General features: G+C 44.2%; 2 protein-coding genes across 23 annotated transcripts in view; one reads left to right on the top strand and one right to left on the bottom strand.

The window, feature by feature from the left end:
- Positions 1-3,750, top strand: part of ATXN7 (ataxin 7) — a 159,490-nt gene extending 155,740 nt beyond the window's left edge. For 17 of the 21 annotated variants that reach the window (XM_044934007.2, XM_044934015.2, XM_044934012.2 and 14 more), the window contains one exon: positions 199-3,750. The gene's annotated coding sequence lies outside the window, so the exon portion shown is untranslated. The remainder of the gene's footprint in view (positions 1-198) is intronic. The other 4 variants (XM_044934002.2, XM_044934000.2, XM_044934001.2 and 1 more) reach the window with 4 other exon arrangements.
- On the bottom strand, positions 979-19,670 carry PSMD6 (proteasome 26S subunit, non-ATPase 6). 2 transcript variants are annotated; one of them, XM_006069730.4, is made up of 8 exons: positions 19,437-19,670; positions 18,570-18,775; positions 15,593-15,738; positions 15,117-15,336; positions 14,900-15,008; positions 4,543-4,711; positions 1,281-1,358; positions 979-1,182 (listed from the first exon to the last, which is right to left on the bottom strand). In XM_006069730.4, the coding sequence occupies exons 1-8, from the start codon at positions 19,579-19,581 to the stop codon at positions 1,086-1,088; spliced, it is 1,170 nt and encodes a 389-aa protein (XP_006069792.1). In that variant the 5' UTR covers positions 19,582-19,670; the 3' UTR covers positions 979-1,085. The 2 variants fall into 2 exon arrangements, with proteins under 2 accessions (XP_006069792.1, XP_025128555.1); XM_025272770.2 differs by lacking the exon at positions 19,437-19,670 and adding an exon at positions 19,244-19,430.
- Positions 19,671-26,094: the final 6,424 nt, after the last annotated feature.

Raw genomic sequence — 26,094 nt, 5'->3', positions numbered from 1 at the left:
AGTGTCTCTTACCTATTACCCTCCTCTAATTTTAGGTGGTAGGGCTAAAATGGTTTAAAAAAAAAGCCAACATCCAGCCTACATTTCAGTTGAAACGCTTTGCTCTGTGATCACTTCAATCTAGGTGGTTTTATAGCGGGGAGTTGAGGGAAAGTTATTTTAAGAAACTGACATTTTAATGGTACTTTTCCCCTCTAGCATGAACTGCAATGAAGTAACTGGCTGAAAACGAATCCTCCAGAAGGAACGCAATGAGTGATGCCTGTGTTGGCCTTAACGGACAGCACTGATCCTATGGGTGTGGATTTTGTTAAGGGTACTTATATTTCCAGTTTCTTGAAGAAATCAGTGATCCAAGTTGGTAAGGTTTTTAGTAGCCTCTCACCCATGCTTCTCTCCCCATGATTTTACAGTAAAATGCTGTTGCGATTCTCTTGCTCTAGCAAAACTGCTCTTATCAAGATGAGCCTTCAGCAAGCCTGGACGCGCTCAGTGAGCAAATCCCGCTGTCTCCACAGGCGTTCCACAGCAGCCAGCTCCGGGCCGTGGTGACACTCATGGTGAGGCAGCCTGGCCACTCCTCTGCTGAAAGCCTGCAGTGCCTCTCTTCCCCTCAGTCGGGGTGTAGATGGTCTCTCCTTCCTCTTTATTTACAATCACCTCCCTGGAGAGGCTTCTATGACACCCGACAGCAGAGAGCTCTTCACGCCCTACTCATTTCACTGCCACCTTTACCGGGTTTTAGGTTTCTTTTTCCACAGCACTTAACCCCCTCTGATTCACTAAGTGGGAAAAGATTCCCTATGCCTGCATGTTTTAATGCCATCTCTTACTTTTGTTTTATTGAAGAGGAGTCAGGATTTGAACTCAGATAGTCTCTGTAAGTATTATACCATAAACCAAAGATTCAAAGGATGTAAATGTGACATTACTGGACCCCATCCTTAACGCTGTGTATGTATATAAGAAAAAGCTAAGTTGAAAGAAACAATGCAGTATTTATTTTTTACACAGTTCAACTGGGCACAAAGTAAGCTATAAAAATTCCCAATAAGCTCTAAAGAAAACCCTTTGTGTATTTGGTTTTACATATTAATTACTCTAGAAAGTTTCTGAACTCTGTTTAATAGCAGATCTCCTTTCTTGATAGTTTCTTGGTACTGCCAGTTCTTGCTATCAGGTCTATAAATAAATTCAGGGAAAACATGAATTAGTTAGCAGCCACATTAACAAAAGCTGACCTACTTTAAGTATTACAAATGATATAGAAACTTAAGTACCTGTTGGTTTCCACTATTTCATTCACTTTATCTATTTTGCAGTGTAGCCTCCCAGCAGCAATAAACCTGGAGAGTTCCCTAATTGAGAGAGAAGGGAAAAAGCGTTTAGCATTAGCCTTATAGAGAATTGTTAGAAAAATGAATTGCACTAAATACATGATACAGTTGTCTTTTACTCAAGGTAATATTTGGACACACAGCAGCTGAGCTGACCCCCTTAAGGGGGACAGTTATTGAACACAGCCCTCAACAGCAGCGTGAGTGGATGGAGACTCTCCGTCTGTCTACCGCCCTGTGACGTGGAGGAAAATGAAATGCTACGAGAGCTGCACGAAGACAACTTTTCAGTAATACCAGAGAGAATATGTGGAAAGTTGACTCCTTTAAAATATCTATTTGTAATATAACTAGGTTGAATTTAGAGATTCATATAAGGAGTCCTCCTAATTAAGAAAAATTGTGACAGATGACTCTCCCCGATACTACACCATCTTGCTCCTAGCACAGAAACACCCAAAGTGCCATTTCAAGTTGGTGGGGAAACGTGGCTGAGAATGATGTGAAGGCAGCTTAACTCGCACAAATCCCAGAAACCAGGTAAGGAAAAAAAGATAACTTCTAGCTTCAAAGCGCCACCAGCTTATCTTAAATTAGTAAGAACTCTATGTTTACAGAGCGTGCTCTATTCCTTATCCTCATTAAAAATACATTTGATTCAGTCATTACAACAGCCATTCTTTCAACTGTTAGTTTTTGAATCATGTTACTGAGTGGCTTTAGGTAAACAAAAAAGCTCACTGGTTCTAAACTCACTTGCATTCACTTTCCAGGTACTCACACAGCTGCGTCTCCAGACTGCAGCTGGGAAACCCATCTGCACTATTGTTCTGGGACTGAGACCCACAGGCGAGCTGGGGAAACTGGAGAGAAAGCTAGGACAAGCTGCAGCGAGCACCACTGCCCTGGGCATGAAAGCAGACGGGGACTCAGTGTGCCCTCTGCTGAGGTAAAACAGCGGGCAGCTGCTGCTTCCCCTGCCCTTCGTTTACGCCCTCGACTCTTGGAGGAGACTCCAGATGCACCACGGTTATCTGTCCCTGGTCATTGCTGCGGCTCTGCCGGCGCACGCCGCCACAGCCGCCCTCCAGTAAGCAGGCTGGTACTCCCTCCAGTCGTCTGGGCCACTCCTTCCACCTACGTGTCCTAATTCACCCAAGTTCCTATAAAAATCTTAGACATGCAATGACATCCACCCTCAAGGCCCCCAAGAGCTATCTCAGTGCAGCCTCCTTTCTGAAACGACACAATTAACTACTTCCTGCCTTAAATGGGTGCCTAAGTCCCATTCCCTAGATCCAAACTACATTTTTGTTGTCTCCCTGTGTGCTAATCAAACATACCCCAAGACGACTCATCTTCTCCAAGCCACCCAGATCCTGCCTCATATACAGGTGTCCAGTAAGAATGAGCCAAATACTTGCTGTGTAAAGAGAACCTAAAAACCAGAGTTGCATCCTAAGTTCCAGATAAAACACCTACCACCAAAATTATGCAATACAGCCCACAGGTATGGTTTCTAACCTTACATATGTCAGTAACAGATGTGTCTACTCACAGAATGGCTTGGTCCTTTTCTCCACCACTATCTTACTGAGTCTAAGGAAATGGAAAAACGAAGTACAAGTGTTCTTTAAACTTACAGAAAGATTTCACCTAAACTCATTTTATAAAGTAAGAAACAAATTTAAAGCAAGGCATTTCTAGGTACCACCACAGCTCAGTGTGTGCTTGAAACCTCTGCCTCTAAAGCTGGGCTGAGAACATGAAGGGAAAAACGAAATAATTCAAATACCACATACTGCAGCGTGTCTAACAATACTTCCTACTTCAGTGCACCTTATCCACAGATTGAGCTGAGCCTCACCCTGCTCCCAAGGAGCAACGAGTGGCCTTCTCACCATCACCACACTGTTAAGAAACAGCAAAGAAAGAAGCCAGACCAACGCCCTCTCTCCATGTGCTGCTCACCAGTGAGCTCCTCCAGTACGACCCCATGAGAAACAACTCAGTGCCCTCACCACCAGACTTTTAATTTCACCAAGAAAACCAAAGCTCCCTGGAGAGCCCAGCCTTTTACTTTGGATAGATAATAAACTACTCACTGTCTTTTTTCTTTCAAAGGAAGAGAATGAGGAAATGTCTGGCTCCATAATTTGGTTATACTTTGTGTGTTTTACTGATTGTAAATATTAAAACCAACCCATAGATAAATATTCATGTGCATGCCAAGGTGACTGAGGATGAAACGTACTGATGTCTGTAACTGTCTCTGAAGTTGTTAAAAATAAGGTAAAGCAAACACAGTGTTAATAATGATATAGAATCAAGAATATATAGGAATTTGTAAAGATTTATACAGGAATCTCTCCATGTTTGAAATTTTTCGTAATAAAACATTAGAAAAAACAAACTGGCTAAACAGAGTATGGTCTTTTAAAAATGAAATGCCTTAGAACTTCATTAGAAACTACTATATAACCACTGGGAGCCACTGCAGACTAATCCTCAAAGCTAACAAACAGTTGAAGCTTGGGGGACCACTTCTCACGTGATGCCACATGGACAGCTCCCCCTACTTCGCCCCGGTTCCCCGCCCCCGTCCCCTTGGTGTGCGAAGACACACCCTGTTACTTACCCACAGGCTGAACATCCTCCAGCAGCTCCCAGGGCTCCGGGATGACGTAAAGTCCCAGCTAACCCCCAAGCCCTGCACACCTATCCACCTGCCCACCTCCCACTAGGCTGCAGCTGTGCGTCTCACTGCACCAACTGATTATCGCTGCAGACTCACTTCTATCTGAAATGACACACATTTTTACGCATACTTGCCAACTCTCCCCAAAACTAGAATGAAACTCCATGAAGACAGACCTGGAATAATGCCAACCATACAGTAAGGGCTTAGTACCTATCTGATGAACCTTTGAATCAAAGGCTCAAAGGCTTCGATTTTTAGCAACCAAAAAATTGAAGGCATTCTCACAAGAGCTAGGACCTAACGTGAAATGTAAGACAGTGAGCTAAGAGTCTCTACTGTCGTAGCAGAGTGGATCTCCAAGGTGTAACAGAGACCACTTTGCTACCACAGCACCAAAGCAGAAACACACAACGAGAAAGTGTGCAAGTGGAGACAGTGTACAAGTTTACACATCCAAAGGTATAACCGTAAAGAGTAAATTAACACGATGTTGTTCAAACTTACTGATCAATGAACTCCACACCAACACCAAAAGCTTCTGCCATATAGCCCAGGGTTAATGACCTGTACGATTCCAGCAGCTGGCTGTACGCATGAATTCGCATTTCTCTTACATAGTATCGATAATGAGGCGCAAAAAGCCAGTCCTTTTTCATTTCCTGTTCCACAATAGCTGCAATGAATAAGATGACAAATTATAACAACCTCCCTTTGGATAAACTGATAAACTAGAAGGCGGATTTATAACATGATAAAAATTAATAGCCTTGATCTATAAAGTATACATAGAATATTAATGAGCAATCCACAGAAGTACAATCATTTTCCTGAATAATAGTACCTATCACCATTCTAAGTAATGAGCATGTGGTGGGAAACCACAAGATAAGATCTCTGCTGCCACAGCAACTCAATATCCAAGGGGAAGAAGAGAGAAATGAATAAACAAGGCAGCCTCCTAGAATAATAACAAGCTCCATGAAAATAAAACTTGAATAGTGATTGAAGACTTAGAGCCACACAGACGCAGCAGGCAGAGCCCGGCTCAGCCCTGGAACAGAGAGGAGGGCGGGTTCAGAGGGTGGCAGGGGGACAGCTATGCAGACAGGGAAGGTGAGCAAGGACGAGTCAAGCGTATACTTATTTCTGGCTAGAATAGATAAAAATCCTTAGAGAATTTCTCCTTTTTTGAGTTTTTGGGTGGGGTGGGGAGGGATTCAAACGTTATACTTTGGCGAGGCGGAGATGGACTCTCTTACTAATAGCCAGGTTGAAGATCCCAAGGCCTGAGTCTGGTGCTCGCTGGCGGGTTTGGGGCTGGAGACTCACATTTGGAAATCCCTGCCATCCATATGTACTTGATAACAGAATACAGGTAGAGAGAAGGGCAATGACTGCGCCCAGGCCAGTTAGCCACTGAAAGGCCTAACAAAGGATGAGGCACAGCCGGAGAAAATACAGAATTCAATACACTGACGTACTAAGGTGCTGAAGAAAGGTTAACTGGCAGTTCCAAGGAGGTCCACCTATTAGATCTGCCACTACGTATACAGTGTCCAACGCATGCTGCTGCTAAGTCGCTTCAGTCGTGTCCAACTCTGTGCAACCCCACAGACGGCAACCCACTAGGCTCCCCGATCCCTGGCATGCTCCAGGAACACTGGAGTGGGTTGCAATTTCCTTCTCCCACGCATGAGAGACACTTAAAAATACTTACTGACCCAATGCCCAGCTATATGTACGGAGTCATAGAGAAATACTCGTTATATTTTAGGAAAAAAGCTACTTAAAAATCCTAAAAAGCTACTTAGAAACCTGTGTGTAAAATACACCTACGTATATTTAATGGTGCTTCGTGCCTGTGTCTCTGGACACCAACGCCCTTGGAACCTGAGCTCAGCAGCTGCCTCAAGAGAAAGAGCCCAGGCAAGCCAAGGACAGAGCGCCTCTTTCTTCTTCATGTGATACATTAGAAAATTTTCCACGTGTACAGAAAACCTCTGGGTTTTGGGGTGACTGTTACTTTCCAATTTTCCAAGTATGTAATGAATAAAAGTTCTGGGAGGATATATAACTATCTTAAAATGATTCTGGAACAATTCTGTGTAATTTGTAATATGAATTTGGACATTAAGACTTTCTCCCCTCGGTTTATTTGTAAACTTCTGAAAATTTATTTGTAAACTTCTGAAAACTAGGTTTTACCTAGAAAAGGATGCTACTTCCTCTTTCAAATAAAATATTTCAGGGTACACAGTCTATGAATACTTAGCAAAGCAAAAAAGCTTATTACAAAGCCAAATAAATGCTACATATCTCACTACAGAGGAGCAGACGGTAAATGATACAAATGGTAACTGTTGTCAAGATTCATCTATCTGTCCTTTGCATTTAAAATGCCTGGGAAATGGAGGGCGGTCCCAGGCCCGGCCCCGCTGTCCCAGGGGTGCCCAAGGGCTGCTCTACCTGCACCCCGCCTGCAGGTTGAGTAGGCAGCAGACTGTGACACACACGCATCGAAATGCTACTCAGCAGGAAAACACAATGAGCCACTGCAAAGAAATGGCAATAACATGGGCCTTAGTGCAGGAAACGTACTAGGTGTACCACACGGCTAGTAGTCAGCAGCATGGTACTGACACAGACAGATCAACGGACCACGAAAGCAAGTGCAGAAATAAACAGACACCTATGCCCAATTAATCTATGACAAAGGAGGCAAGAATATACAGTGGAGAAAAGACCGTCTCTTCAATAAGTGGTGCTGGACAGCTCCGTGTGACAGGATGAAATTGGAACCTTACCTAACACCACACACGAAAATAAAATGGATCAAAGACCTAAATGTAGGAAAACATAGAACACGCTCTAACATAAATCACAGCAATGTCTTTTTTGATGACCTCCTAGAGTAAAAAATAAACAGGAGTTAATTAAAAGCTCCTTCACCTCAAGAAACCACAGAATGAAAAGACAACCCATAGAATGGGAGACATTTGCAAACAAAGCAACCTACAAGGAGTTAATCTCCACAGCACACAAACAGCTCTTGCAGCCCTCTGTCAAAAACCAAACCACCCAATCACAAAACGGGCAGGATTTCCCTGGTGGTCCACGGTTAAGACTGTGCTCTCAATGTAGGGGCAAGCCTTTGACCCCTGGTCAGAGAAGATCCCACATGCCTAGCAGCCAAAAAAGCAAAAATGGGGGCAGAAGATCTAAATAGACATTTCTCAGGGGAAGAAATACAGATGGCCACGAGGCACAAGAAACATCGGTAATTAGAGAAACGCAATCAGAACTACAATAAGGCATCACCTCACAATGATCTGAATGGCCATCATCGAAATGTCTACAATAAATGCTAAAGAGGGTGTGGAGGAAAGGGAACCTTTTTACACTGTTGGTGGGAATGTAAACTAGTAACAGCCACTATGGAGCACGATATGGGGTTCACTGAAAAACTAAACACAGAACTACCACATAATCCAGCAGTTCCCCTCCTGGGCATATATATATGTGGAGAAAGCCATAATCGGAAAAGATATATGCGCCCCAATGCTCACAGCAGCACGTTACAACAGGCAGGACAGGGAGGCAAGCTGTCAGCAGAGGAACAGATACCTATGAGTACATACACATAATGGAATGTTCCTTCAGCCACAAAAAAGAATGAACTCATGTCTTCACCAGCAACGTGGATGGACCTGGAGATGATCACACTAACTGAAGGAAGTCAGAGGGACAAAAAGCCTATGATATCACTTATGGGTAGAATATCAAAGTCCATACAAAGGGCCTCATTCACAAAACACAAAGACGCACACACTTTGATAACCAGGACAAACTTCTGGTTATCAAAGGGGAAAGGTGTGTTGGGGGAGGGGAGGCATACATTAGGAGGTTGGGGTTTACACACACACAGTAATATACTACATGTGTTTTACAAACAGATGACTGACAAGGACCTACTGTATAAGAGAACTCAACACTCTGTAATAACTAGACAGGAGAAGAATCTGAAGAAGCATACATATATGTATCATGTAACTGAATCAGTTTGCTTCATACCAAAAACACCACTGGGTAAATCAACTCTACTCCAGCACACAAAAAATACTTAAATTTAAATAGAAAAGGGATGTCAACAGTATTACCTTCAGGCCTGGGTGATCTGGGATGCGGTCACATTCCTGGAGCCTGAGCAGCCTGTTGCCAAGGCAGCACTGGGGTGGAGCTGAGGGAATGGGGGAGATGTGCCTGCAATGGAGTCCTCCTCCCCTGGACCCTCAGTGCCTGGTCCCCTGTGAATGGGACCCCAATCTCCAGATCTAGGGGGGGCCCTCCGAGAGCTGTCAAGCCTAGAATACCCAGATTACGGTCGAGCCACCGGATAGGAAGAGCTCTGACCTGTCACCTGGTCTCCAAGTCTCCCAGTGGTGAGGCTCCCACCAGCAGCTTCCTCCTTGGAGCTGCCCTACCCAAATACTACCTCACCCTCAGGAGCACAGTTCAGGGAGGTCTTGGGATTTGGGGGAGTACAGGAGAAGGGGGAAAAAGTCAAAAGACCCGAGCCCTGGCACATTCCACTCTAATCTACAACCCCGGAACACAACTTTCTCTAGGGCTCCGATTGCCCAAGAAACTGGAGGGGGGCATGAAGGACCGCTGCCGCCTTGTGGACGTTTCCTGTAACAACAACCTGAAAACCGGTTAACAGATACCAAGGGAAGCTTTCATGCAAAGACCGGCACAATCAAAGGCAGAAACGGTATGGACCTAACATAAGCAGAAGACATTAAGAAGAGGCGGCAAGAATATACAGAAGAACTATACAAAAAGATCTTAATGACCCAGATAACCACGATAGTGAGTTCACTCACCTAGAACCAGACGTCCTAGAGTGTGAAGTCAAGTGGGCCTTTAGGAAGCATCACTAAGAACAGAGCTAGTGGAGGTGATGGAATTCCAACTGAGCTATTTCAAATCCTACAAGATGATGCTGTCAAAGTGCTACACTGAATACGCCAGCAAATTTGGAAAACTCAGCAGAGGCCACAGGACTGGAAAAGGTCAGTTTTCATTCCAATCCCAAAGAAAGGCAATGCCAAAGAATGCTCCAACTACCGCACAGTTGTACTCATCTCACACGCTAGCAAGGTAATGCTCAAAATCCTTCAAAGTAGGCTTCAGCAGTATGTGAACTGAGAACTTGCAGATGCACAAGCTGAGTTTAGAAAAGGCAGAGGAACCAGAGATCAAATTGCCAACATTCGCTGGATCAGAGAGAAAGTAAGGGAATTCCAGAAAAACATCTACTTCTGCTTCACTGACAATACTAACGTCTTTGACTGTGTGGATCACAACAAACTGCAGAACATTCTTAAAGAGATGGGAATACCAGACCACCTTAGCTGTCTCCTGAGAAACCTGTATGCAAATCGAGAACAAACAGTTAGAACCTTACATGGAATGACTGACTTGTTCAAAACTGGGAAAGGAGTATGACAAGGCTGTACACTGTCACCTGTTTATTTAACTTACATGCAGAGTACATCATGCGAAATGCCGCGCCGGATCAATCACCAGCAGGACCAAGATTTCCAGGAGAAATATAAACGACTTCAGATATGCAGATGCTACCACTCTAATGGCAGAAAGTAAAGAGGAAGTCAAAAGCCTCCTGATAAGGGTGACACAGCAGGGTGAGAAAGATGGCTCACAGCCCAGCATTTAACACTGCACTGGTGGCACTGGGTGCCAGCGCTTCCTGTCGAATAAAGGGGAAGTGGGAACGGTGACCGACGGTCTCTTCTTGGGCTCCAGAATCACTGTGGATGGTGACTACAGCTATGAAATTAAAAGATGCTTGCTCCTTGGAAGGAAAGCTATGACAAACCTATATTAAAAATCAGACATCACTTTGCCAACAAAGGTGTGTATGATCAAAGCTATGCTTTTTCCAGTAGTCATGTATGGATGTGAAAGTTGGAACCATAAAGAAGGCTGAGCACCAAAGAATTGATGCTTTAGAACTGTGGTGCTGGAGAAGACTCTTGAGAGTCCTTTGGACAGCAAGGAGATTAAACCAGTCAATCCTAAAGGAAACCAACTCTGAATATTCATTGGAAAAACTAATGTTGAAGCTCCAATACTTTGGCCACCTGATGTGAAGAGCTGACTCATTGGAAAAGACCCTGATACTGGGAAAGACTGAAGACAGGAGAAGGGGGCGACAAAGGAGGAGATGGTTGGATGGAATCACCAACTCAATGGACATGAGTTTGAGCAAACTCCAGGAGATGGTGATGGACAGGGAAATGTGGTGTGGTACAGTCCATGGGGTGGCAAAGAGTCACACATGATTTAGCAACTGAACAACAATATGTAAAATAGGTAATTCACAAGGACCTAATAAATAACACAGGGAACTCTACTCAACACTCTATTGTAATAACCTAGATAGGAAAAGAATCTGAAGAGGAATACATGTATGTATCTCCGTAACTGAACCAGGTTGCTTAACACCAATAACAAACACCACTGTGTAAAGTATCTCTACTCCAGTATACAATAAAATTTAAAAAGAAAACAACAGAAATATCAACAGTATTCCCCTCAGGCCCGGGGACCTGGGCTGCAGTCACACCCCTGAAGGCTGAGCAGCCTTGGGACCCAAGGCTGGACTGGGGTGGGGCTGAGGGAGCTGGGGAGGATGTACCAGCAAATGAGCCCCGTCTGGACCCTGAGTGCCTGGTCCCCTGTGGATGGGACCCCAATTTCCAGATCCAGGCGGGCCCTCCTAGAGTTCAACCAAGCCTAGTGCACCCCAGAATGGTGGACCCTCTGGGCTGAAAGAGCTCTCAATGTCACCTGGTCTCTAAGTCTCAGGGGTGGGGTTCCCACCGCCAGCCTCCTTCCTGAGTTACCCCACTTAAGTACCATAGCACCCTCAGCAGGGCAGGTTGGGGAAGGCTTGAGATTTCTCTTGTGGGGGTGGGGGGTGCAGGGTAAGGGGGAAGTCATGAGACCAGAACTGTGGTGCATTGCACTCTTATCAAAAACCCTGGAACACGACTTTCTCTAGGGCTCTGATTGCCCAAGGAACCCGAGAGGGGCGTGAGGAAGTGCTGCCACCATGTGGACATTTCCCACAACAACACCTGAAAACAAGCCAGAAGGAAAGCCGCTCAGGTGCCTGATGCTCTGCAACCCCATGGACTATACAGTCTATGGAATTCTCCAGGCCAGAATACTGGAGTGGGTAGATGCTCCCTTCTCCAGGGGATCTTCCCAACCCAGGGAGCAAACTCAGGTCTCCCACATTGCAGGCTGATTCCTTACCAGCTGAGCCACCTGGCAAGCCCAGCGCATGCTGGCAACTCTTCAAATTCACAAGGCCTGCTGGGCTGTAAAGGACACCTGCCCTTCAAGCAATGGCCTAGGGTGGGTACTCAAAAAACAATTCAAAGCATGCTGGACCTTCAACAAGTCAATCTTAAGGGATCAGCTTAAGGTACGCTGCCTTCCCCCCCCCCCCCCCCTTTTCTGAAAGCACATGAAAATATGCTCCATATTGCTAATTATTCAAGAAATAATTAGCACCAGTCTGACTGGTCATCATCAAAAAGACTACGAACAGCAGTGTGGGGAAGAAGCATACACATGTTCGGATGCCAGAGCTGCTCTGCTGTGAACCTGAAACAGTCACATCTTAGTCATCAGTTCAACACCAAAATCAAGTAAAAAGCTTAAAAAAAAAAAAAAAAAAAAAAAGAACTACAAACAGTAAATTAGGGAGAGAGCACGGAGAAGAGGGAACCTGCCTATGCTTTCGGGGGACAATGGAAACTGCTAAGTCACCAGAAGGGACACAATGGAGGTTCCTTAAAGAAACTAAACACAGGCTGCCTCATGACCCACTCTCACTCCTGGCCTTGAGGTGGAGAAAAGCCTCACTTCAGAAAGACACGTACACCCAGCACTCACTGCAGCACCATTTACACCAGCAACCAGTCCATCCTAAATGAGATCAGTCCTGGGTGTTCTTTGGAAGGACTGATGCTGAAGCTGAAACTCCAGTACTTTGGCCACCTCATGCGAAAAGTTGACTCATTGGAAAAGACTCTGATGCTGGGAGGGATTGGGGGCAGGAGGAGAAGGGGACGACAGAGGATGAGATGGCTGGATGGCATCACTGACTCGATGGACGTGAGTCTGAGTGAACTCCGGGAGCTGGTAATGGACAGGGAGGCCTGGCGGGCTGCGATTCATGGGGTCGCAAAGAGTCGGACATGACTGAGCGACTGAACTGAATTGAACAGGAAGCACCCAAAAGCTCCAGGGAAGATGGATGGATCAAGCGAGCGTTTCATACATGTACAATGAAGTGTGACTCAGCCGAAGAAAAGGATGAGTTAATGTCATTTCCAGCAGCATGCATAGCCCTGGTGATGATCACAGTAAGCGAAGGAAGTCAGACAAAGAACGACAAAAAGCCTATGAGATCACTTACTGCTCTAGTCTACAGACTGATAAACATGAACTCATTTACAAAACAGAAACAGACGCAAGAAACTTAGCATAGACACTTCTGGTTACCAAAGGGAAGGGGGGGTTGGATACACTAGGAGCTTGGGAAGAACACACACACACACTATTGTAAGACAGTAAACCCACAAGGGCTGCTGTACAGCACAGGAGCGCTGCTCAATATTCTGATATGAGCAAAGAATGAACAAAGAATGAATGTGTGTGTAACTGAATCACTCTGCTGTGCCGCTGAAACTAACACAACGCTGTACACCAACTACACTCCAATCAAGTTATTTTTAATTTCTAAATATCTGGGAAATGAGTAAATTTGGTACATATCCCAAGTGTCTCAAATTACAGACACCTCCACGAAGCACTTCATGACACAGACAGGCACTGTGCTCGTGTCAAGATCATTACAAAGAAAAAAAAGTAAGGTCTGCTCCTAATAACTCTGGGTAGCAGTAGAGAAAAACTGTAATAACGCATCCCAGAATAATTTGTTTTCAAAACAAGGTATATGTCCAATAAGCACATGGAGATATTCAAAACCATAATGTATCACTGCACCCACTAAGATGCCTATAGTCAAAAAAACACACAATTAACATGTATTACTGGTGGCTGCTGGTGGTAAAATGGCGTAGCTGCTCTAGAGAACAGTCTGGCAGTTTCTCAAACAGTTTATCAAATAGTTACCATATGACCCAGCCATTCCATTACTAGGTATACACCCAGGAGAAAGTATACACTGTGTCCATACGAAAACTTGTATATAAACATTCATTACAACCCTGTTTATAACAACGTCCATCACCTGATAAATGGATAAGTAAAACCCTGTCTCCATGCAGCGGTGTGTCACTCAGCTGTAAACTGCATGAAGCTCTGCTCTAGGCTGCAGCACAGGTGACAGCAAAAGCATTATGCTGGCAGAAGGAGCCGAGCACAAGGCTCTGTGTAAACCCATTTATGCGCCATGTCCGAAATAAGCAAATCCATGGAGACAGAAAGACCAGGGGCTGCGAACAGGAAGGGGAGGTGACTGCCGATGGGTACAGAGCATCTTTTGGGTGATGACGATGTTCTGCAAGCAGTGGTGTGGTTGCACACCTTGTCAATAGATGGGGCATAAAATAAGAGCACCAGGAATGCAGAGAAAGGGTTTATTAAAAACCTCTTTGGCCGAAGGAATAAGGAGAAAGCTCCACATTTGAGCTGAATATGGACCATGGGATCCATAGCCATAAAAAAGGGAGAAGGGCAATTCCACACTTCCAACTGTGTGGGCCAACACGAGAAGACAGGACCACACAGGTCCTTCCACACCTGAGAAGCCCTCTTCCCACGCTGCCTAAAAGGGAGTATGAATCCCCATGGGGTTTCCCAGGTGGCTCAGTGGTGAAGAATCCACCTGCCAATGCAGGAGACACAGGTTCGATCCCTGGGTTGGGAAGATCCTGTGGAGGATGAAATTGCAACCTACTCCAGAATTCTTGCCTGAAAAATCCCATGGACAGAAAGAGCCTGGCAGGCTACAGTCCATGGAGTTGCAGAGTCAGATATGACTGAGCACACACACGTGAACTCCCACAAGGCAGCCGAACTTTCTAGGCATGGAGAAAGCACACCATAAGCACTGGGCCAACACCCACTTCGAAAGTCAAAGATCATCATTTGGAGTCCTCCTTTCCCAAGTTTTGTAAATGCTGCCTATTTATATTAACCAAATACCTTCCGAAACTTGCAGCAGACAAGAGAATTATCAATGCCAAGTTGTTTTAAGTTTTAGGAAAATCTGGGAAGGAACCCTGGGTTGAACACCACAAGCACATTCAACATATTTTCTCAACCAACATCCCTTGAAAATGATTTGCAAATCAGCACAAAGACTCTCAGCTAATGCACAGCTAACTCAATTGAAAGGAGAGTCAAATTCCCATACATCAGTCGCCAAAACACTCAATGCTTAGAACCACTTGCTCACTCGTGCTCAGGGGTCAGGCATACTTCCTCGGCAGAGAACCAGACAGCTGATCTCTCTAGCTGGTGAGACCACAGAACTGTCATGCATTTTTTTGTGTTCTGTTTTATTAAACAATCCTTAAAAAAAATGTAAGCATCAATCTTACCTTGTGGACCACACAAAAAGATATTTGATCAAGTGTCTAAACAAGAATGGACAAAGATTAGGCACGCTGACCAAAGAACAACAGCTATCTCTGCACACTGTATTTTTCATATATGTGAAAAATCATCTAAGGTTGTCCACAGACACAGTGAGGAATAAGATGAAGACAGCCCGAACAAGCAACTCTATCCTTACCTAACGACTGGAAGAAAACAGAGTAACGGCATTCGTAGAGTGAAAACAGGTACTGGCGGACGGCCGGCAGGCTGTGCAGCACCTCGAGGATCTCTGCCCCTTTAATCACCTAGGGGTTTTTCAAAGAACAAATGTATGCTTTAATGATTATGGTTTATTTATTCTGGAAAAGCATGGTGTATTCTCTAAACATGAGTATCAAAGATTCAGTCATTACCTTTTCCCTGAGATCCGGTCTTTCTAAGGCAATCATGCTGACATAGACGGTGTAAGTCACAAAGGTTTTATAATCCATGAGTTCATAGGATGTAAATGTTGAAACTGTGTCAAGGAAGAGTTCAGCTGCCTGTTTGAAATCACGAATAGCTACACAATAAAGACCTTGATATACTTTTAGGCGGTTCCTCCGGTCCCAATCTCCTCCTTCCTCTATCAAGCTATAAAATTAAAACAAGAGTCATAATCTGGAAATAAACAGTGCTTTTTGCAAGCTTTGTATTATTATGAAAGAGAGAACAACTTGTCACAACTTAAACCAAAAAGTAATAATAAAGAGAAAAGTTTCCTAAATAAGTACATTAATTATTTGACCAAGTATACTAGTTGGAAACAAAAGAAACAGATTTCTTCTATCAATTTCTTATTCATAGCATCGTAACTTAGAGGGAATATATCCCCACCACTAAAACGTACCTTTTGGCCTTTTCTGTATTTCGAGTGATGAGGTCATTATCCATGTAAAATAAACCAATTCTAAGGAGATAGAACACAATATCCAGTCGGTGACCCAGCGCCACGGTTTTGTCATAGGTCTTGCGAAAGGCTGTCAGAGCACCTTCCTGTCAAGAGAACAAGGCGAACAGGTGAGAAAAGGTTAAATGTTTTGAAAGCTACAGCTGTCTAGGATTTTCTAAGCAAAAAGTGGGGGGAGAGGTAGGCGTGGAGACAGAAGAGTACAGCCATGAGATGGTAACGGTTGAAGCTGGGTGGTAACTATTCTCTCCACTTGTATAAAGTGTAAGAAATACATCAAATGTGTCTAAGCATATACTTATATTCTAGAAAAAAAAAAACACATTCATAACTTATTCACCATTGTTTCAGTATTCTTCTTTGTTCTATATATTTGATATTTTTCCTCTAACAATTACAATATGCTACTTTTCCTTTACTATAAATTATCAATCCTGACAACTAAAGAGTATTAAAAAATTTTACCTTAATCACTCTAAGAATGCAACTGATTATTTAAATATACAATTCTATCTCAAATCATTGTGGAATAAAATGTTTTCATTGCTTTAAAAACATGAATATGTGAGACTTCCCTGGTGGTCCAGTTAGGATTAAGACTGCATTCCCACTGCTGCGGGTATGGGTTCAACCCCCAACTGAGGAACTAAGATCCCATATGCTGTGTGACGTGGCCAGAAAAGCCAAAAACAAAAAACAAAAAAGAAAGAAAGAAAACGAGGTGAGCCTGTGACATCCTGTTGTATGAGAAAATAGGGAAGACCAATGAGATCATGTCAAAAGGACAAAGAAACCATCTTAAAGAAACTTATACTAACAAATCTATAACAAACTGACTACCAAAAATAATAATGACTATAATCAATATGGAGAAGGCAATGGCACCCCACTCCAGTACTCTTGCTTGGAAAATCCCATGGACGGAGGAGCCTGGTGGGCTGCAGTCCATGGGGTCGCACCGAGTCGGACACGACTGAAGTGACTTAGCATAGCATAGCATAATCAATACAGTACAGTGAGAAATAAAAATCCACCAAGTCGATTATTTAGTAAATAAAATAAAATATTAAAAACAAAGTAGGGCTTCCCTGGTGGCGCAGTGGGTAAGGATCCACCTGCCAATGCTGGAGACACGGGTTCGATCCCTGGTCTGGGAGGATCACGTGTGCCAGAGGGCAACTAGACCAGTGCGACATGACTGCTGAGGCGGAGAGCCCTGGAGTCCACGCTCCTCCAGAGAAGCCACCACCACAAGAAGTAGCCCCTGCTCACTGCAACTGGAGAAAGCCGCACACAGCAGCAAAGATGCAGCGCAGCCAACAGAAAATAAAGACCAGACAAACAACAAATGGAGGAACAAAGAAAACTCCTCATTTTAGAAGAATGCTATTTCATAAACATGGACTATACTATTAGAACATCACCAATGTACGAAATGTGGATTCAAGTGTATCCTTGTTGAAATTCCTCAAGGCCTGAGTCAAAAGCTTTACATTTCTCATTCATTCATTCTCATTCATATAGCTAATAGTTCGAACAGAACTATTAGCTATATTTTAAACTGTTCTGTATTTTTCACCTTTTACAATAACCAGATCTTAAATCTATAGTCAGCAGGGAAAAAAAAAAAAAAAAAACACCTTGTTTTAAATTTAAATTAAATAATAAATAACAGTTCAGATCACTTAACATTTGAGCACTTTGCCAAGGTACTGGTCTAACTCCTGCGCCCCTGGGAATTATCATTATTCCTATTTAATAGCTGAGGAAACTCATCCAGTTAAGTAAATCATGATTACTGAAGCCAGAAACAGAACTCAGGCAATCTGACCTACGAGTCCCCAGTATTTAATTTTTTAAGGTTAATGCCATGTTATCCATTATCTACACACTTCAGGGTACACTGCTTACAGTCAAGGACAGCCAGAGCCCGTCCTCTGAACCACTATTACACAACAACTAGGTTAAAAAATGTAAAAGACCCAATACTTGCAGGTGCCCCTCTTACGCCCTGATAGTATAAGTTAGGTTGGCTGCTGGGCTGAAGAACAGTCACAGATACTAAGACAAGGACTGTTCTCTGTCCCTGACATTTCATCTCAGCGTACATGCTGGAGAGACATAAGCATATATACACAGAGGCACACACAAGCATGTTTTTACAGCAGCAGCTTACCTTGGCAAAAACAGCTGAAAACACCACAGGGGTCCAACCACTGAATAGCTAAATAAAGCACAGCATCACCCTGCTACAACGGACTACTAACCAGCAGTCAACCAGAATGAGCAAGAGCTAAGCGCTAACATGGACGGTCGCCCAGACAGAATTTTGAAAGAAAAAGTAAAGAGCACAGCATGAGTACACTTCGATACACTTTAAAACAACCCTTTTAAACCAATACTGCCTAATTTCTACAAGTACCTACACGTGACTACAAACGTACAATAAGAGAATTAAAAAGATAATCTCTCAGGAGGCAGAAAAAAAGAAAGTGCAAATAAAACTTCAGCATTAACTCTAAGATTTTAGTTTCTCACAATGAGACAATTACTTGCATAAACCGTAATTTTTAAAACGCACCAGAACCAGTGCTTCCCAACCAAGACAGGCTACAAAAGTAAACTACGGAAACATCCAAGTTTGGCAAGATCAGCAGACAAGCATGTCTGCATAGGCACTTCTCTGAATCACAGGGAGAGATGGGGAAGAATACGCATCTGGCTGCTGTCTGGGGGGCCGGGGAGAGAAACAGTGTAGCAAGAAAACTATTAACTTTTTCTTCGTTCATTTCTGCACTATTCACTAGTTCGGGTAAGCAGATTACCTGTGCAGTTTTTGGAAGAGGGTACTTAATGTTTAAAATGAGACCCTGAACAGTGCCCATTTCAGGCTACACAGACAGGAGAGACCACCCACCTTGTCGCCTATCCGGCAGAGGTACTCGGCCTTTGCCATCATCGCGTCTCGGATTTCGCTCTCCCCCAGATTCTTCTCTGCATCCTCCAGCTCCTCATCCAAACGTTTCAACTCGTCTTCGTTTGCCTTCTTCATTTTGTTGAGCAGGTCCACGTCCATCTGCCATTCCAGGGACTTGCACAAGGCTTCGTAATAAGGAGCCATGTCTGAGAGAGAGCAAGAGGGGTGTGACTTAGGCGTGGGCCCCCCCTCTCCTGCCCTACAGTGCCTACCCCCATCTTCTTCCTCCCACACAAGCTGTAAGGTCGCCCGCTGGACTCCTGCCCACTAGCAGGAAAGGGCTGGGCACCACGAGGTGCTTGCTACTGGGAGGCCAGCATCAGGACCTGGCCTGTCACCGCCGCCCTCTCCTAGGGCCGGGGATAGGGCAACCCTTGGTCTGCCTCTCAGTGGCTGCTGTACTAAGAGAAAGGGCGAGCTTGTTTACAGCCACACACACCTCAGACCCGTGCACTTAAGGCTATAGCGTCCGCTGCCATCACTACTGGGAAGGGCAAAAGGAACCGATGCCAAGTTTCCCCTCCACCGACAATGCTAACGTCCCCGAGACCAGTCGCTAATGACAATAAGCCCTGTCTCTGACTCGGGGCTCAACACCTTGGGATCCCCCCAACCTGGTCCCAAGTCGGGAGGCGCACAGAGCCGCACACCACTCTGAAAGCCTGGAGGTGCTGAGAAAATGAAAGCCCCGAGGTGCGGATAAGCCAGGTCTGATCTCGGGGTCCCCGTCGGGGTAAACCCCTCAGGCTGGGGAGCGCGGGGCCGCCCGGGCCTAGGCCGCTGACTCGGCGCTCCCGCGGGCCTCACTGTTATCGCGGACGGCTGCCATCAGCTCGTCGCGGATTGCCGCGTCCCCGCGGTGCTCGGGCAGGCTAAGCAGGAAGCGCAGCTGCGCGATGCGCAGGTCAGGGTTCTTGGGCAGACCCTCCTCTTCCAGGTTCTCCAGCGGCATCGCGGCGGCAACAGCAGCGGTTCCGAACAGACAGCAACTCACAGCCGACAACTCAGCCGAGACCGGCGGCGGCGGCGGAAGTAGGAGGAGACCCCGACTGCGCCGGGACGCCTCCAGCCCGGCTTCCGGTCCTAGCTCCGCCTCCGCCCGCAGCGCCTCCTGCTGGACTCTCCCGTGTATGCCCACCCCGGCCCCGCGGTTTTCCCCGCCTCTCAGCTAGGAGAGTCCCAGGGAGGGTGGTACCCACCTCCAAAGTTGGATTTCCTGAACCTCTTTCTCCCTCCATTTTTTAGCTATTTCCTTTTCCAATCCGTTTGTGATTAATAGAGGCTGGCAATCTTGAGAATTTTGAAAATATAATAATAACAACAACAGTAACCACCACAACAAAAAACAACCACTACAACAAAAAACGACTACAGTTGTCTAAGCCTTACTCTTCCCCTTTTACCTTCCTTCTTATACCCATTTCTTAAAAAATATGGAAGTATAGTTGCTGTATAATATTATATAAGCTTTAAAGGTTATACTCCATTTACAGTGGGTTTCCCGGGTGGCTCAACGATAAAGAATCCACCTGCAATGCAGGAAATGTGGGTTTGATCCCTGGGTTGGCAAGATCCCCTGAAGGAGGAAATGGCCACCCACTCCAGTATTCTTGCCTGGGAAATCCCACTGACAGAGGAGCCTGGCGGCTGCAGTCCATTGGGTGGCAAGAGAGTCAAACGTGACTTAGCAATTAAACAACGACTCCATTTATAGTTATTATTTTTAAAAAATAGGCTGTATTCCCCATGTTGTACAACAGATCCTTGTAGCTTATTTTATATCTAATGGTCTGTCCCTTTCACTCCCCTCTCCTGAAACGCCCTTCAATTCTCTCTCCCCACTGGTAACCACTAGTTTGTTCTCTCTATATCTGTGAAGACTTTCACTTTTATGTGGAACTCATTTTAATTCTCTTAACACTAGGAAGTAGTACTATTACCCCATCTTGTAGATAAGAAAAACAAAGCACAAATAAGTTAGGGAACATGATCAACCAAGAGCTCTTTAGAGCAAGAGCTCTAAAATCCATGTTCCTTCCATGCTTCTCAGAAAGTAGCTCCCAGATTCCAGTCTTAACACCATAGCACCATATGTTTATTCATAATTTAAATCGTTGCATGCCTATATTTTCAGCCTCTTTTTGTTCATATTGCTACAGTCTTCAGTACTGGTAAAGGTTACATGAAATTCCACCCAGTGGATTTCCGTAATTTACTTTTACTCTTCCTTCCATTAGAAATGCCTTTAGGTTGTCTAAGGTTGTTCTCTTCCTATTATAAAAACCAAGGTGAACACCTTGGAATGCACAGGGTATTTTGTATTTTATATTTTTTCCCCTTAGCATAAATTCCCATTCAGGGTTGATAGGCACAAAGAAGACATGCTTTATGATTTTCAGATATTGAATATTAAATGCTTTTCAGAGAGAGTTAAACCATTTACACAGCCACTGAACCATTTGGAACCGTCACATTCTCACCAGCAGAAGGCATTACCATATGTTTTTAATATCGTGTCTGTTTTGGTAAAAAAAATAAATATTTTGAAGGCAACTCAAATGACAAGGAAAATGCTGAGAGCACAGAAAAACTCGCCAACACTCCTCCATGTTAACCTTCTGGAGCTTCCCAGGTGGTGCAGAGGTAAAGAATCCGCCTGCCAGCAAAGGAGATGCAAGAGACAGGGGTTCGATCCCTGAGTTGAGAAAATCCCCTGGAGTAGGATATAGCAACCCACTCCAGTATTCTTGCCTGGGAAATCTCAAGAACAGAGGAGCCTGGCAGGCTACAGTCCACTGGACTGCAGAGAGTCAGACAGGACTGAGCGACCAAGCACCCTAAGCACCAAGAACCTTGTAAACCTCTTTCATTCATTCATTAAACAAACATTATTGCACGGTTGCAAAGTACCAGGCACGGACAGAGACTCTGGAACACAGCCATGAAGAAAATGTGGGCCCTGTCTGCATGGAACTTGCATTCTAGAGACACTTAGTTTCACTGAAACTCATCTAGGTTACATATTAATGGGCTCATTTTGAACGTGTACCTTATGAACTGCTTTGTTCACTCACCATGTAGGGTAGATGTCTTTTCATGCCAGTAAATATGGATTAACATCATCACCTCTAATGACTACACAGGAGTCCATTACTTGTATGTGCCAGCTTTTCCTCTTTCAATCCGTAACTCCTATCAGTCTGAATCACTTTCATTTTCTCACTCTCATTTTCAGATACCACCAAGTTGATCATCTATGTGCATATGTTTCCACATTTGGTTTGTTATTCCTTACCTCAAATCCCTAGAAGTAAAACTGTTAATTAACAGGGTCTGTACATTTTATATTTTGACATAGTAAATAAGGATTATATAAATTATTTTTCTAAAAATTAGATACCAACTCACATTCCCACCAACATTAAACAGAGAGCCTGTCTCCCTCTCTGCCAAGACCTTTTCTTCACCCATTTTAATCTTCAGCAACAAAACATGTTTTGCTTTCCATTATGTTTCTCTTATTATGAGGTTGAATTTCTTTTCACATTCGTGCTGACCTTTATTTTCCCATTTGCTAAACTCCTACCTTGCTTCATCAATTCCTCTACATAATCTTCCTGATTGATCTCTGAGCACTCTTCATATCTTCAGGATATAACTGCTTGTCAAGAAATGCAAAATTTCCTATAGTCATTTTCTACATTTTTAATGAATTTTTTAAACATAGATGTTTATAATGTTTATATAGTTAAATGTATGATTCTTTTCCTTTATGCTCCCTGATAGCATTATCAAGTCCTATTAAGACCTTTCCAACACCATGGTTTAAAAAATATTCACCCGTGTTTTCCTCTGGCATATTGATGCTTTTCTCTTTTGTTCTTTGTCGCTTTCTGCACTTAAATCTTTGATCCATCTAGAATGTTCATCTAAAGAGAAATGTATATCATATTTAAAATATTTTTACAACTTACTTGGGCAAAAAAAAAAAAAATTCCAACCCAGAATCTATTACTTGAACCAAAGATTTGACAGCAAAGAATATTTCCAACTAGCTCTATCTGAATGAAATAAGCCTGTCCCCAAATGCCTCTCAGGAGTACCCCTCTGTCATGTGACCCAAAGCTGATCCGATGAAGTGAAGCTGAAGGAAACTGACACTTTGGCTGGTTGGAAGTTCATGACTCATTTGGTTTGTCTCAACTCGAGCTGGTTAGGCAAATTCTGTTTTCTCCTGGAGAATCCAAAGTGGGAAACTCCCTGAGGGTGTTCAGACAGTAGCAGTCAGGAGAGCCACCACCTGAACAAGAGTCTGAGAAAGAGAGAATAGTAGAAACTAAGAGATATTCTAGAGCTGAAGTACAAGGCATCTCCAGGTGGGAAGAATCCACTGAGCAGTCAGCAACACGGATTTTTTTTTTAAAGATACCTCTCTCTGAAAACTTAGAACACTGAGTACAAAGAGAGAATTCCAAAGGTTTTCAAAAAAAAGAAAAGGGAATTCCCTGGGGGTTCAGGGGTTAAGACTTGGCACTTTGACTACCGTGGCCCAGGGTCCAGTCCTCGGTCGGGGAACTAAGATCCCCAAGCTGCAGTGCAGCCAAGAATAGGATAGAATAGAATGACCAACACTTGAAAAAAAACTAGTGAAATAAAAGGTCACTTAGAAAGGAGTAAGAATCGGAATGACTTGTATTTTCTGAAATGTGACATTGTGGACCAGAAGACCGTGTGAACAAGGCCTTCAAAGATCAAGACAAAGAGATTTCGACTCTAGAATCCCATTCTCAGCCTTTATTACAGAATGAATATGAGCATTGGAAGACCCACAAAACTCTCAAATGTATGTCCCATGCACCCGTTCTCAGGAAGAAAGTCACAGAGGAGAAACTCTACCCAGAAAACGGGGAATCCAACCAAGAGGAGAGGAACCCCTGGGATGGAACAGAGAGAGTGCTCAGGATGACAACCTCACCTAGCAAGCTGCAGGAAGACTGGAGCAGGAAGTGGATTCTCCTTGATATCTCTTTTTCTCACTCCTCTCCTCTCCTCTCAATTCACTAGGAAATCTGACTGTAACACTTCAGAATCTATCCAGAGTCTAACCACTTTCCATTTCTCCTGTGAACACCCTGGTCCATCCCATCACCCAGATCACTGTGGTCTCCTAGCTGGTCTCTCAGCATCTTTCCTTGTGCTCTTTTTGACAGAACAGCTAGCATGGTGTGATCCTTTTCAAGTTCAAGTTCCCTGAATCGGAGTCATTTGTTGTGACATTGATGGACCCAGAGTCTGTCATACAGAGTGAAGTAAGTCAGAAAGAGAAAAACAAGCATTGTATATTCACACATCTACGTGGAATCCAGAAAAAATGGTACCGATGAACCTATTTGCAGGGTGGGAACAGAGACTCAGATGTAGAGAACTCACATGTGGATGTGGTGCGGGGAAGTGGAGGGTGGGATGCATTGGGAGAGGGATACACCACTCTGCGTAAAACAGACTGCTAGTGGCCACCTGCGATAAAGCACAGGAAGCTCCGCTCAGGGGCTCTGTGATGCCCTAGAGGCGTGGGAGGGTCGGGGGGAGGTCCAAGAGGGCGGATTCATTTCAAGGTGCAGCAGAAACTATCACAACATTGTAAAGCAACTACACTCCAATAAAAATAAACAAATAAATAAAGTTCAAGGTCCCCACTGCCCTGGCCCCACAAGGCCCTGCGAGAGGCTGCTTCCCAGTATCTCTGTGCTGTCACCTTCGCCAGTTCTCCCCTCGCTCACTCTGCTGCAGCTGTCGGCTCCTAGCTGTTGCCCTCACACACCAGGCATGTTGTCTATCACAGCCGTTGCCTAACCCTTCCCTCTGCCTGGAACGTGCTTCCCTAGGACCCACTCATGCCTTCAAAGATGCTCAGATGTCACCTCTCTCAACCCCTGTGTTTATAATTTCATTATGTCCTCTTCCTGCACTCACAATCCATCTTACCAAGCTTGATTTTCCCCCCATACAATGTACCATTGTTTAAAATAATATTTTTTTTATTATTTGTTGTCATTGAGTCGATAAGTTACATTCAACTCTTTTCTGACCCCATGGATTGTAGTCTGCCAGGCTCCTCTGTCCACGGGATTTCCCAGGCAAGAATACTGGAGTGGGTGGCCATTTCCTTCTCCAGGGGATCTTCCCAACCCAAGGACTGAACCTGAATCTCCTGTATTGGCAGGTGGATTCTTTACCACGGACCCACCAGGGAAGTCCATTTTTTATTATACTTATTGCTTATTTCTGTCTCCTCTAACTCTAATGTAAACTCCAGGAAAATAAGAAATCTATCTTTTGTGCACATCCAGTACCTAGAAGATGGCCTGGTACCTAGCAGACATCCACAAAAATTTTATGAATGAGTGAATTAGTGAATAAATAGAGCGGAGGCCTCTAGAAGGGAATCTCCAAAAAGAACAAACAGATCAAATACATGATAAGGTTGAAAATACAGAGAATAGATTTATACTCTTGCCCAAGAGTCCAGGTCTGAGATAGGAATTTAGAAAACTGTGCCTTAAACCCACAGGACAGTTATTAACCCCAACTGCACCAAGTTGTACAGGAAAAAAAAAGTTTCTGAAATAATCCATTAGCTCAATTGTAAATACTATTTATGCCATCATAACACTATAAACCCACTCCAATGTTCATGCCTGGAAAATTTCAAAGACAGAAGAGCCTGCTGTACTGCTCTAATTGCAGAAAGCAAAGAGGAACTAAAGAGCCTCTCGATGAGGGAAAACAGGAGAGTGAAAGAGCTGGCTTAAAACTAAATGTTACCAAAAAAAAAAAAAAGTAAGATCATGGCTTCCTAACCATGGGGTAGGGTTACTCCAGGTAGTAGTGGGGTTACCACTACTTCATGGCAAAAAGAAGGGGGAAAGGTGGAAGTAGTGACAGATTTCCTCTTCTCGGGCTCTAAAATCACCGAGGATGGTGACTGCAGCCATGAAATCAGAAGACAACTGCTCCTCGGCAGGAAAGCTATGACAGACCTAGACAGTGTGCTGAAAAGCAGAGACGTTACTCTGCCGACAAAGGTCCATACAGTCCAGGCTATGGTCTCTCCAGTGGTCACGTACGGCTGTGAGAGCTGGACCATAAAGAAGGCAGAGCACCAAACAATGGATACCTTAGCACCGTGGCGCCGAAGAAGACTCCTGAGAGACCCTTGGACAGAAAGAAGATTCAACCAGTCAATCATAAGGGAAATCAACCCTGAATACTCACTTGAAGGACTGATGCTGAGGCTGAAATTCTAGTCTTTTGGTCACCTGATGCAAACAGCTGACTCATTGGAAAAGTCCCTGATGCTGGGAAAGATTGAGGGCAGGAGAAGAGGGCGTCAGAGGATGAGATGGCTGGTTGGCATCACCAAAGCAATAGACATGAACTTGGCAGAGATTTTCCATTTGAGGAA

This window comes from Bubalus bubalis, chromosome 21 (genome assembly GCF_019923935.1).
Source record: "Bubalus bubalis isolate 160015118507 breed Murrah chromosome 21, NDDB_SH_1, whole genome shotgun sequence".
Classification (NCBI taxonomy): domain Eukaryota; kingdom Metazoa; phylum Chordata; class Mammalia; order Artiodactyla; family Bovidae; genus Bubalus; species Bubalus bubalis.
The sequence above is the reverse complement of the archived record's forward strand: the minus strand, read 5'-3'. Positions and strand labels throughout refer to the sequence as shown.

Bases quoted from the DNA above. Each gene is read 5' to 3' on its own strand.
- PSMD6 (XM_006069730.4), bottom strand. From the start codon at position 19,581: ATGCCGCTGGAGAACCTGGAAGAGGAGGGTCTGCCCAAGAACCCTGAC. The intron at 15,009-15,116 runs GTAATGACTGAA...AAAAACCCCTAG, and splicing joins GACCGGATCTCAGGGAAAAG to GTGATTAAAGGGGCAGAGAT. The intron at 1,359-4,542 runs GTAAGTTTGAAC...TCTCTCAATTAG, and splicing joins GGTGTGGAGTTCATTGATCA to GGAACTCTCCAGGTTTATTG.